The 14435-nt window shown below is 37.6% G+C and overlaps 1 protein-coding gene across 2 annotated transcripts; it reads right to left on the reverse strand.

The window, feature by feature from the left end:
- Positions 1 to 8962: 8962 nt before the first annotated feature.
- Positions 8963 to 13507, reverse strand: fignl1 (fidgetin-like 1). 2 transcript variants are annotated; one of them, XM_015357292.2, is made up of 2 exons: positions 13421 to 13507; positions 8963 to 11554 (listed from the first exon to the last, which is right to left on the reverse strand). In XM_015357292.2, exon 2 carries the CDS (start codon positions 11524 to 11526, stop codon positions 9478 to 9480), a length of 2049 nt encoding a protein of 682 aa, XP_015212778.2. In that variant the 5' UTR covers positions 11527 to 11554; positions 13421 to 13507; the 3' UTR covers positions 8963 to 9477. The 2 variants fall into 2 exon arrangements, with proteins under 2 accessions (XP_015212778.2, XP_015212777.2); XM_015357291.2 differs by having other exon boundaries at positions 8963 to 11551; positions 13421 to 13490.
- Positions 13508 to 14435: the final 928 nt, after the last annotated feature.

Raw genomic sequence — 14435 nt, forward strand, 5'->3', positions numbered from 1 at the left:
AACTATTTATACGGCACTCCTAGAGCAGTTGGGGTTAAGGGCCTTGCTCAGGGGCCCAACGGAGTAAGATTCCTCTGCCAGCTGTGGGATTTGAACTGGCAAACTCCCAGCCACAGGCACAGTGCCACCACTCCCTCTCCAAGTAGTTAAATTCTGTGAGAGTTACGGTGAATCTCCTGATGGTCTGGATCTTTAGAAACTGACTTTAAATGATTACAAAACGCATCCCAAAAGATGTCTTTATTTGACAAATTGTAAATTCCTAGACTGGGTCATTGAGTGCAAGCAAAACGATGGCCACCAGGTAGATGGGCAAAATTATACTAATAGATGAATGCCAATACCACTCTGTTCTAATTGTCCACAGATCTCCATAACATGATCAGATAATTTACATAAGAGAACTAAGTTATATTTACAGTGCTTAAAGAAAATTATAGATTATAACTTATTTCTTAGGTTACTGTATAAGGAAATATAAAGTAGCTGTTGCCAGGACCAAACTAGGACCAGAGTGGAGGAAAGAGTGGAAGCTTCAAACTAAAAAAATGAATGCGAACATGTGTTTTTATTATAGAGCCAACTGGGAAGTTGCTTGCATTTACTTTATATGCAAAATATATGCAAAATGTTAACCATTGGTACATTTAAACTTTTATTCACTTGCAAGGTATTCAAAGACAGTAGAGTATACTTAGACCAGCTAATTTCATATCCCACATGGCATTGTAAAACCAGAGTAAGAAGGGAGAAAAGGAAGTGATTGAGCAATAGCCTTCAGTTGTATACAGTCTATAGCAATGTTGTGTATGCTTAATGCTCATATGGACTGACAGGATGTTTGTATACAGGCCACTAACAAAAAAGAGGTGAGAGCAGCCACTCCTAACAAGCCCCCTAGAGATCTGGAGAACCCTTGGTGCTCGACAGTAACATCCCTGAGGATTTTGCAAATAGAATTATCATAATTTTAATGAAAGCCCAAATTCCAGAGGTTGCTTCCACTCAAGGCAGAGTTCTCTTTTTAGCATCAATAGAAAGGATTGTGGATGAAGTATTCATAGCATGAACCATATAAACGAGAGTTGACCCCCTTTTTAAAATTACTGCCTATCAAGTTTAAATAAATCTTGTTTGATCAATCAATGTAGCAATCAAGTTTAAATAAATCTTGTTTGATCAATCAATCAAGCAATGCAACTCTAAAGTCCGTGTGCAAGCACTTTGGGGCACAGTGTAGCATCCAAATTTATTAGGAACAAGGTTGATAGTACAGATAGAAAGATAGTTCCTTTTCCTTTTTCAATAATAATTAAACAATAGTGGCACTGGTATTAAAGAAGCCCCTCTCAACAGCTGTTTGTATAATCTCAGGTAGTAAGTGTTCCTGCTGATCCAGAAAGGTGGCTATGCCATCAAACCTAGGTTGCTTGCCTCTGACTCACTTAACTAAGTCAGAGAAACTGGGGCATCCAGAATAGCTGATTTTCTCTTGGAGAGATGCTTTATATTTGACATTGTAAGGGAAATTACAGCAGCTAAAGGCCTTTGAGAAACTGAAGAAATTTGTCAATGTCGTGAGGCATGTCAGTGCTCTACAGATTCAAATTAAATGAGTGGAATTCAGAATTGATTAAAGTTGTGTTGGGAACTATGACTTAACAGAGGAAGTGAAAAGATTGCACTAATATGGTACAGTATGTCAAACCCAGAAGATGGCTTCATCTGCTGCCATGATAATATAATTCCATGTAATTCACTCTGCCCACTGCTGAGAATTCCTTTCCTGGTACACATTTTTAATTCAAACACAACTGTTTTGAGAATATTTTAGTGAATATTCAAGATGTGCTCAGATTCTGGTTCTTAAATTTTATGCTGTTATGTTAGAAATTAATAATGCATTAGTGGTCCTGATGAAGCCCTTTCATTAATAGTATAAGGCCATACTATTGAGACTTTGATGGGGATATCTGCAAATATTATGTTACAGACCTAAAATAACACTTACAGTAGTGAACTAAAACTAAAATGGATTTTATTTGAGAATGAACATTTTATGCTCAGATCATTGGCAGATACGTTAAACACTCACCTGACAAGGTTTGATGTATATCTGTGTTAAGCAACCTGCTGCGAGCACAGTCAATGAAATATAAGTTAAATTCAACATTGAAATCAATGCCAGTTTATGAAGTTTGAAACTAAAGTTTGGGAGGTGATCAAAACCCTAATCTTGCCTACTTCCGCCTACTGTAGTTGGGTATAAATATCTCACTTGCTTACTTGTTTGAGCACATTTCATTTTCACGTTCTTCCTTCCACCCCATCATTGTAGCACTTCCTGGCTCATTTAAGGGGTGGGGGGATTCCAACAGCCCCCCTCTACTGAGTGTTGCTCTCAATTATTGTGAACTCAATGAGCTATTGTTCTGCTCACCTACTCTAATAATATTAATCATGCCCCTTCTCCGCCGTAATTAGAGTTTCACCAACTGAATTATAATTTATTTAGATAATATATTGAAAAGTTTCAAAATGAGCTTTTATCTAAAAAATGCAGTCCCGCCCTTTCCTACAAACATTGTATTGTATTGTTTTCTACAACAAAAGCACTCCATGTTTTATTGTAAGCAGAAGAGGAAGTAACAACATAATAATGCCTGTTAAAAAATCTATGAATGTCTTGTGTAAGATCCAATTCCTGTAGCATGGCAACATCCATTTTCATTCCATCCAAAAACTAAGCAACAGGCATATTTACAGGGGCATTTTATACCATGTACTTTCCAGGGGATTACACATAAATCATTAGTACCAGAAATACTGTACGTTTAAGACTACTGTACAGTATATACTGTATATAACAATAACTACAAAACTACATTGGAGGCGAGACGGAAGCATGGAGACGGAGCATCAATTTATTTTTTACGTGGTGAACAAAATTGTAAAAAAATATTTTAAACGAGGACTTAAATTCATTCAGACAACGTCCTATTGCACATTCAAACTTACCTGCAACTTATCTTTAGATGAGAGAGCTACATGTCCTCTTGTGTGGTAGTCAAAGAGCAATGACCTATTCATCAGGGTCACTTTGCACCCACCTGACAGGTCCTCAGTTTCTTGGATCAGGCACACTTCTGTGTGCGCCATGATATTCATCTCATAATGGTACAGTACCTTTAACACCACAGATTGTTGACTGAGATTACAGTAGGGTCTCAACATCTGAGAGTTTAACATTCACAAATGTGCGTATTTGTTTTCTAGTCTGGTCAATAGGGTTTTGGATGAAAACAGAGAAACTGGAAACTGGATAATATATTATTTTAGTCTGACCCAGGTGTTTTCATTGTGTTGACAAGTTTCATAAGCTTTTCCATTGCTTTTACCAGATCTAAGAAATTTTTAAACAAGGAAGCAGAGGACTGTCTTTAGATAAGAACATACTGCACAGTACAATGTTACAAACAAGAAAAGGTCATTTGACCCATCAAGCTCATTTCTTAGTTTGTAATTAAAACTTGATTGCAGGATCTCATCCTACCATTTCATTTAAAAAATATGGCTGAGTATCTTGTACCAGACTCCCACAACCTTTTGGGTAAAGAAGTGTCTCCTATTTTCTGTTTGAAATGCACTTCCACACATGCAGTTTCCACTTGTGCCATCTGGCTCATGTTTCACAGTTCATTTTGGAGAAGTCCACTGTGCTGCCTTTGTCAATGCCTTTAAGGAATTTGTCTATGACAGTCCTGTAAGTCCCAGAACATACAGTATCTGGTTGTTCTACATTGGACTGAGCATCAATTTATTTTTTATGTTAACAAAATTGTAAAAAATATTTTAAACGAGGCCTTACTTGTGTGTTGTACAATTGCGGTATTTTTATAGCTGGGCGTTTCCCATTTTGTATTTATAGTTTATATATTTAATACATACATACAGTAACCTAAACTTGTCTACAATAAATGTTACCTGCCAGGTGTTTCCCAGCCTTGAATTTTATCTGAATATTTTATCTGAATTTATTTGAATATTCACCCCATATCTGTACCTTCTGCTTTCTATTTAATAACTGATTTTCAGTTTACTCATGTTTTTCTAAATACTTACTGTCTGCAATTTAGTCTATAATTCGTTAGTTCATTTTGCTTAGCCTTTTTATGGATGGGTACTACATTAGCAATTCTCCAGTCCCTGGGTACAGCCTCTGTCTTAAGTGACTTTTGGAAGAGTTGCATCAATGGCTTCTGAATAACATCTCTTTCCTTGAGTACCATTGGTAAGATGCCAATGGGCTTTGTTCTTTTCTGCTGAATTGAATAGTTGATTGGTTACAAAGCCTTGGCCAGTATTTGTGCTTCCATGCTGCAAAAAGCATTGCTCAACCCTGCTCAATCACCAGTGTCAGCTCCCCCTTCATAGAAGACTGTTTAAATTGCATACCATCCAGTGTACCCAGGGAGAAAAAAGGCTTCTGATTCCTAGCAGTAATGTTTAGTAAACAAAGAAAACAAGGACACTTAATAATAATAATTGCTTATACTTATATAGCGCTTTTTTGGACACTCCACTCCACACTCCACTTGTGAAAGTATGGGGATACTGCATGTCAGCAGAGCCTAGACTAATGCAACCATCTGCAATTAATTCAGTTAAGTCAGAAATGGTCCTTACAGTAAGTGCTACAAGTTTGTGAAAATGAATTTTCATTTCAAATGATCTCTAAACACCTTAACTGAACAAAATCTGGCCTTGATGATTTTAGGGTGACCAATGAAACTTACTAGTTTGTCGCTCTCCATGACAAGAGCTAGCCACACTGGTACTATATAGATTTTCTTTTCATTACATATTTTACCCAATAAAAATGAAATCAATTTTGCAATGAAAACAATACTTGCAGAATCTTATGCAAACCAGTAATAGCAACAGGCCTGCCAAGCAGGCACCTATTCAGGCATTACCGCAGATCAAGCTTGCTGAACGAGAGAAAGCGGAGCAAAGAGAGCTGCAGTAATTCCAGGGATGAGCCTTCACCTTACTTCAATCAGTAGGATAGCAGAGGTGCAGAGAGGAGACAAAGGTATTAAAAACTGGGAAAAATCTGTGAGTGGACAGGAAAAACAACTGCTGCCACCTCTCTCCTGAAATCAATCCTTGGCAGACATGACAAGAACCACTGGAAGGTGCTTATTGAGGACAATGATGTAAGATCCATACATCTCAGAGATGTAATACTTTGTTTTAAAAATCACAGTCTTAGTCTGTTATGAGTTTCTACATCACTTTCAATAACCACTTCTATTTATGGTCATGGTGGCCCAGAAGTTTATCAGGGGAAGCGTTGGGTACAAAGAGCATTACACCCTGCACCCCTAGTTTCTAAGTATTTCACTTAATTCTTATCAGTACAAAGTTAACATTCTAATACTTTTGTTTCAAAGATGTAGTACAATTGCAACAGATAGCTCCTCTGTTATTCTATTTTATGCTAAACAGGATACAAGCCCTTTGCAGGGCACACATTAGACACAAACACACACTCACACCAGGGACAAGTTTACAGAGACCAATTAACCTACCAGCATGTCTTTGGACTGTTAGAGGAAATCAGAGCACCTGCAGGGAACCCATGCAAACACATGGAGAGGATGCAAAACGTAGGCAAATAGTAACCCAGGAACTGAACTCAGTGTCCCCATGCTGCAAGGCAGCAATGATTTTCCGCTAGGCTACCCCTTGTTTCTACATACTGTAGTTCACTTATTCTTATCACTACAAAGTTTACATTTTTAATCCTTTCAAAGGTATTAAGCATTCTCAACAGATACTTCATTTTATTGTTTTATCATAACTATTTACATACTGTAATACACAGCATTCATGATCACTGCTTTGTGAGAAAGTGTCATGGTGATCAGCACTACCCTTTCGTAGATGTTTGGACCTGGGTTTAATTCCAGCCTGGGGCACTGTGTATGTGAATTGACATGTTGTTGCTGCATGGGTTTTGGATTTTCTCTAGGTGCAACTGTTTCTTCCCACGGTCTAAAGAAGTATTGTTTGCGATATTTGCCCCCTGTATGTGTGTGGGTGCCCTTCAACCGACATTCTATCTAGGGTGTAGCCCTGCCTCAATCCCTTTACATGACTCCAGTTTACTGTAACTAATGAAAAAGTGGTTACTAAAAATGGATGAACAACTTTAGGTAAGCATTTAGCATTGCAGGGTTACATGTACTGTATGTACCAGTAACCTTTGTAAGTAGTGTTTCATTTGCACTAATAAGTGCATGTATTTAGACTATTGCAGATACATACTGTAATTCCAAGAATATGAATAACTGGAATAACAGGCATTAATACAAGTGCATATGAAAATAAGTGCTTCATTTAAGCACACAAATGTGGTATTTGGTTTCTGAAAAATATCAGGTTCATACTAATTGTAATAAACCAACTAATTTAAACCCAATGATTAAGCCCATCTCAAAACATTGAAAATAGGAATAAAGATAAGGACCATTAAGCAATTACTCCACCTTGTGGTTAATAACACTAAATGTAAAGGTGGCTCCCCATTCTGTCTAGGACTCAGAATGGCCCACAAAAAGGAACCAAGTCAAGACTTATGCTTCAGTATTATTATTTGCATTCAATAATCTACTGTGAATATATTCTATAGTATAGAATAAAGAGACTATTTTTTCATTTTTCTTTTACATACACTTTTTTATTATTGAAAGATGAAAATTCATTTCAAGCATGAAAAAAAACATCTGATAGTACTGCTCGTACTGTATAAATGTTTGCATGAGAACAAAGGTTGAGGTGGTTGTTAGTCACCTTAGTTGACCCTAGAGAAGATTTGCCCTCGTCTTTCTGAGGAGCAAAAGCGTATCAGTTCAGTAGTATTGAATTGAATCTAAAGAGAGCTACATTTGAGTGGAGATTCTGTTTCTTTGACCTGGGCTGAAACAGAGATCTTATCCCAAAGAACCTTGTGAGAGATCAGATAATGTGATATGCTGTTTTGAATCATTATTTTCTTTCATATATTTAAATATTTTTTTCCTCATTATATCAATATTACGGGTTGCTTTCCTAAAATTACATTACAAATCCAGTTCAAAGCAAGAGAATCAATAATTACTGCATTCTCAATTTTTTCTGAACACTTGCCTGTTTCTGGACTCCTTCTGACCTATTTTGGATTCCTGCACATCCTGCTAACATACTGATGACTTATTTGAACAGAAACATGCTTATGTTATACTCTTTACAACGTAAATTGTAAATTAATAAGCAAAAAATAAAGGATATACTATCTGGAGAATCCATACACAGATCCCTCTGGCAATTCTGTAGCTGCACACCCAACAAGAAAAGAAAAAGAACTGTGCACCAATCTCCATCTGAGTTAGGTCAAGACAAATGTATTTGAAATCCTTAAAAACAGTAATACTTGTTCAGGTGTGAGTTTCAGTACTGATGTGAAGTTTGCAAAATACAGTAAACAGGTGAAAAAAACAGAAGTTGACCACAAAAAAGAAAAACAAGTTAAAGTTTCTCACGACTGAGTTTCTCACAATTAACAAAATGCTTACATTTATCCAGACATTCATGATTCTGCTTTTATGAATAAATTACAATACTAAAGGAGCTGAAGTACAGATTATGAGACTTTTCACTTCAACACTTCATATAATTAAGAAACGTTACTATTAACCTATACTTTTACGTGAAAATGAGAAACTGCACATAAAGTTAACCCTTTATACACTGTTCAGTAATTTTACCTGAGACCTGCCAGAAACAATATGAAGAAAACTCATTGTTTGGAGAAAGAGACATACATTAAATGTAATTTGAATGTATACTTTGTTCTGCCAGCTGCCTCTAGCAGAACCACAGGACATTACAAAAGGGATGGGTATGCCATCTGATGGAATTTCTCTCTAAAGGTTACGGAACATCAGTTGTTCCTACTTTGAGGCCTTTTACTTACCAGGGCAGACTTGCCTGTTACTGTGGTTCCTACTGTGCACATTCTATACCTCCTGTTTTCTACAGTCCCACCCTCCCAACAACCAGACCCAATCCACCCAAAACCTAAAAGTATCTGAGCTAAAGAATGCTGCAACATTTTATAGTCCTACTGGTTGAAAATACTGACTCAGGTATGCAGTGCCAGTTGTGCAGTCACATATTTATTTTAGAGTTAAACAACTTTCACTCATATTATTTTGTTACTGTAATGCAAACTCTTAAGTGTTCTGAAAAAAATGTTTCACTTCTGCATCAACTGTAATGTGCTACAGCAAGTAAACATTGCAGCACAAAGTAGCTTTACAAAGAAGCCCTAAGAAATGCCTTCTGAAATTGGGAAGGAGAAGCTATACTGTACTGTCTGTACAACACAACCGAACACTGAAATAGTAAAATATTGATTTTTTTTTTTACTGTATTTATCAGTTACATCTTGTGCAGTTTCACTACCTTCCTTCCTCTCAAACAGCTCTGGCAAGATTTTCCAGGCTGTTTTTGCTAGAATAGTTAACAAGACAATTAAAAATTAAACAACAAATATTAAAACTGGTGAACACGAGTTTCTAGATCTGGAACATGAAGTTAAATTGCAGTATTTTAAAAATGCAACATGCATTTCTTCCCCTAAACTTTAATCATACAAAGTTAAGCAATTAAGAAATGAGAGGCAGTTTGCTGTCTGTAAAAAAGGTTAGAGCTCATGTTTTTATGGTCCTTGTTACTTCCCGAGTAAGAAATGACAACATGTCTGTCCATATACGTGTCAAGAAATGTGAACTGCAGAGGTATTGTGCTCAGGCATAAGTCACACAGGCATTACACTTTCAATCACATAGCAACGTGTTCTTATGTTCTACATTTGATACAGTGAGTAAAAAATACTATAAATATTAATCCAATCTTGCTTTTAATCAAAAACTTTATTACAGGTCTGAAGTGGTAAAATTTGTAATGCAGTATTCTACAAGATTGACATTGAGTTATTTTCATTAATACAAAGAAATATCTTGTTAATTTGGCACGATATTAAAACAGTTTTTCAGAGAATAAAGTGGAGCATCTTGGAGGCAATTAAAAACTTTCACTTTTCATTTACTGAAAAAAAGTGATTGCATTTAATCTGTAGAATTCATATTAAATAAGGTACCTTTGTTTTAGTCTGAGGTGTATATCAGCAACTACCCGAGAACAACTCAGTATTGTGAAAATGTTTTATACATAACTTTTTGTAAAAAAAAAAACACATTGAAAATTATTAAAGTGCAAATAGCACACAAGACATACCCATTTAAAAATTCCCAAACTAAAACACTGCTATACCATAAGGCTATTATTATTTATTTTATTATCATTATACAATAATCATTAGAAGTTTGTGGAACACAACCACAAAGAAGAAGGCTACATGCTGTTGGATCAGCGGCCACAGCCAAATGTTTTATTCCATTCCTCATACAGCTCTAAGTCTTTGGAAGAGACACTGGGGCGCACAGTTTTGAGAGCCTCCTGGAAGTCTGAGTAGAGGATGGGGCGAACCTGGTCTGGTGTAATTGTGGCAATGTCTGTAATCTGAATGCTGCGGATAGGACCAAGAGCAGCCTCCCGACACAACTGGGTCATGTCTGCCCCAGAGAAGCCTTCAGAGCTTTGGATGACTAGCTCTAGCTCCTCCTCAGTGAGTTCACAATTCTCCCGTGACATCAGGTTTACAACTATCTGCTTTCTGGCCAAGGCAACAGGCAGAGGGATGTAAAGCCTCTTGGCAAGTCTCCTTCGAGCAGCCTCATCAATCTCCTGGGGACGATTGGTGGCCCCCACCACTAGGATACGTTCGTCAGCAGAGGTACTGGCCCCGTCGAGCTGCACCAGGAACTCAGTCTTAATTCTACGGGAGGAGTCATGCTCACCATCCACTCTCTGGGACAGCAAAGAGTCAATCTCATCAATGAAAATGACAGCAGGCTGGTGGCAGCGGGCAATGGCAAACAGTGCCCGTACCATCTTCTCTCCTTCACCCACCCATTTTGATGTTAGAGAGGAAGCGCTGATACTGAAGAAGGTGGCTCCAGACTGGCACGCAATGCATTTGCCAATCAGTGTTTTGCCTGTCCCAGGAGGTCCGAAGAGGAGTATCCCCTTCGGAGGCCCTCTGAGCCCTGTGAAGATGTCTGGCCGCAGCATGGGCCACACCACAATCTCCTTGATTGTGTTTTTGGCAAAGTCCAGTCCAGCAATGTCATCCCAGCTGATAGGGGGTCCATGGTCCATGATCTCACTCATGATAAGTTCAATAATTTTTGGTTCGAAGTTCTTGAGTCGCTCATCCACAGGATGTGCATTTTCAGAGTCAGACACTCTGCTAGACATCACCCCTGCATGGCTGTCCTCCTCCTGCCTTGGCATAGGTGACACAAACTTTCCAAAAGCACCACGAGATCTGTTGGCACCCAGGGACTTTTTGACCCCAGTTGGGTGGGACACAGGATGTGCTCGCTGGGGCTGGTTGTTGTATTTTTTTTGCTGGTTCACAAACATTTGCTCCTTAGCTGTTTTGAAGCTGGTCGCACGGCTTTCTTCTGTACACTCTCCCTTGCCAGAACTGCTTTGAGTATCTTGTTCTCTTTGCTGATGTTGTCCATATCCAGGGAATAATCCCCAACTGTTTTCATTGCTCGTGCTGTACATCTTCCTTTTTGCAGAATTTGAAGACAAGAAGGCTGACTGGGTATTGTAAGAATGACTCCCACCTGCTGAAAAATGTTTTGCTGGTGGAAGGGGCCCCAAACTTGCTGCTGGATTGGCACCAAGCTTTTCCGAGTAACCAAAAAGAGGAGCAAAAGGAGCCTGGTTATTAAATGAGGAAGAAGCACAGGAGGAACCAGGATTTATGTTACTTGGTGCTGTAGCATATGGCTTGGGAGCCATCTCAGAGCTGTTTATTTGAGTATTGCAGGCTAAAGGAACATCTTTGGGTCTTAAAACCAGGCCTCCAGTACTACTAATAGCAAGAAGAGCACATTTAGGGTAACCTTTGTTCACCTCATCAGCAACCCCATCCCCAACCATCATGTTCGCATTAGCAGGTGCCACCAGAGATTTCCTCCTTTCAGTTCCAGCTTGAATCATGCTTTGCACACATTTTAGCTTTAACACGCTCTCCGCTGTAAAGGATGACTCCCACTTGTCACTGTCATTCCTCTGACATCTGGCCAGATGCAAGACACTGTCAGCATAGTTGTTCAGTCCTGTCTGTGGACTGTCAGAATCGACAACTGCAGAATACTGCTCTGTGTACTTCCTGAATAAGCTCCCAGCACAGGCCTCAGAGATGTCCGCGTTTGCCCATGCATACTGAATGTCTAGAATATGCGCACGGTAGGCATCCGCCTTCTGTTCAGGTGTGCAGGTGCCAGAGGAAATGTCAAAGGACCTCTTCTGCCATTCACTCAGATGTATTGTGCTCATGGTTGCCCCTCTCTTGCTGTAGCTCCTGCTTGGAACAGTTGTGAATATTAAATTTATAAGTTTAAAATTCTCAGTTTATTTTCATATAATAAACTAAGAGAAAAAATAAATACCAATGTGATAACAGTGTGGAGTTTTAAAGGGTAAATATATCAGATCTGACAAACTGGTTACATTTTTAAACATATTAACACTGTTGAATACAGTAACATTGTTGAAACAATGATGGCAGGAACCACATTTATCTGCAGGGAATCTGATTTTCACACAATAAAAAATAAAATTATCATGTATTAGGTTTTACAAACATTTTGTAACCTTCTCTCATTATTGTTACAAGGGATGTGTTCATTTTAAATTTGACATGAAACACCCACATAACATGATCAGGGTATCATTTCTGATCTGGATATGTGCACAATTTAAATTTACTCAATTTTCTATGTGCTTTCTCTGCCACTGTTGATATTGCTGTAATTATGTACTGGGGTAATAAAATATTATCTGTGCTAAACAGCTCCAGTTCTGCGAGTACTTAAAGCAGTAAGAATGAAAATAATGTATAATAGCAGGTGGGCTCAAGCTGAGTGCTAACCAACAGTATTTTGGTGCCTATGAGCCCATGTTCACTAGGATATTTTGAATAGAGACATGATTTTCAAAAAATCCTTTAATAAATTGTGAAAATTGAGCATTATACCATTGCTATGGAGACAGTGGATTTAAGACTGCTCAAGGTTATCTTATAAGATTGGTGTGCATTACTCCCGCTATAGGTTCAAACATGGAGAACTAGTAAATTATGATTAAACTAGAAACTTTTCTATATTTGCAACTGGAAAAATCACAGCAACGCAATAATGAAACTAACAATAGCAATAAAGCTGTTCACTTCATTAACATTTTTGGTTACTTTTAAGTTTGTGTGGGATAATTAGTTAAGCAACTGTTAAATATTTTTTTAAGTATGTTGCTTTATTTCAAAAACATTTTGAAGTCAATATTATTATTATTGTATCATTCGTTACACTGTGGCTGTGTTGTCTGTGTTAAGCTGCTGTTGCACTGCAATTTCCCTCACGTGATCAATAAAGTATCTATCTATTACAGCATCACTGTATTACAATCACACCGTTTTTTTAATTAAGCCAACCCTCACAATTATATGCATTCTTTAAATATAAATATTTAGGTAATATTTAGGTAAATATTAGGATGCCAACTAAATTTACCCATATATTTCAGGCTCCACCTCATTTTATACACAGAGGGGGGGGGGGGGAATTATCCTTAATCACCCTGCCCTTTTCATTTAATAGTTCCAAATTTAAAAAATGCAGGCCTAACTAAAGCTGCCAGTTGATGACAGTAGAAATGAATTACGGATTTATTTTAATTGATTTCGAACATGTGCTTATCGAATCTTTATCACGAGCTAGGTATTACCAGTTCTGATATTTTTCTCTATCAAAAAAGGACTTACTTCACCTAGTTTAAAAGCGCTGATGAACATACAAAGGTGTAAATCCATTTTTCTTCGAGGCAATACACAATAAATCCCTACTGCGTAATATTCACTTTAAAAACCATATCTTATCGATGTATTCATAACGTTATTCATGCAATAAATTTAATGTTTATAGAAATATTATATATACAATACAGAATTGTAAGTAAAATCCATGTAAACTCGACATGCTTGTTTACGTTTCGTTGTAGAAAGCTACCGATTTCTACGAAACAAAATCCACAGGAACACATCTCTCCTGAAAAATTTCAAAATTTTCAAACATGTTCTTGGAGACTTTTACTAACAGGTTCGTCACACATTATACAACACCGATAGTTAATGATGATGATATACTTTATATACGCTATAGTAGAAACATCTTACCTTATATTTGAGACAAACTTCCCGCCAGGCTCACTGGCAGTCCCTCAAACCAGGAGGAGACTAAACGTTCATCAGAGTAAAAGATCGACACCTAGCGGCTAAAACGCTCATTCCACACTACAGTGAAGTACTGAATTAAGTTAAATTTACTCTATACTATAATATACTATAATATAAATTTACATGCACTATGAGCAGTGTACTGTACATAGTGTCAGGCTAGCCAAAGTACAGGGCAAAAGTGATGCTGGAAACCAAATCATACAGCAATGATGAAGATAAATACTTTTGGACCTTATTGATTAAAATACAACTATACTCCTTGTTTAAGATAAAATCACTTTATTAGCCATATACAATTTCTTGCATTAGGAATTCATCTTTATTGCATACCCCAGCTTTCTCTCCATGAGACACACAGACAGGGAGAGAAGCTTGGGGTCAGAGCACAATGGCCGGCCATTGTATAGCACCCCTGGAGTAGTTGGGGTTAAGGGTCTTGCGCAGGAGCCCAACAGAGTAGGAATCCTCTTCCAGCCGCGGGATTTGAAGTAGTGAGATCAATATTTGCTGTTCTTGCAAATAGTGCCACATGAATGAAGTCCCTTCTCATATATAAGGTGCTTTTGGATTTGTTGAACACAAGTACATGATCACAAGAAACTATTAATTGCAAAATATTATACTCCGGATATCCCAGCACGATGCCCAAGAAGTACCTTCTTCCAAAAACAAAATAAAGCATTTCTGAATGGTTAGCATTCTGTAATATTTTATTTTGCTGGAAGTCATTAGGGATAACTGTTTTTTTTTCTATGTATTACTACCATGATTTGTTAACATTACATATTTTATTTTAATACCAATTGGTTTGTTAAGCCTACTAAGCATCCTTGTAAAAATAATGTTAAAGCACTGCAATGCTCAACGCGTTTGTAGAACGCAGAATGTCTAAAATATCCCCTATATTCTATCCACAGTCCACTAGAGGTCGCTCCAAAACGGTAGTATAAAC

Source organism: Lepisosteus oculatus, chromosome 10, assembly GCF_040954835.1.
Source record: "Lepisosteus oculatus isolate fLepOcu1 chromosome 10, fLepOcu1.hap2, whole genome shotgun sequence".
Classification (NCBI taxonomy): domain Eukaryota; kingdom Metazoa; phylum Chordata; class Actinopteri; order Semionotiformes; family Lepisosteidae; genus Lepisosteus; species Lepisosteus oculatus.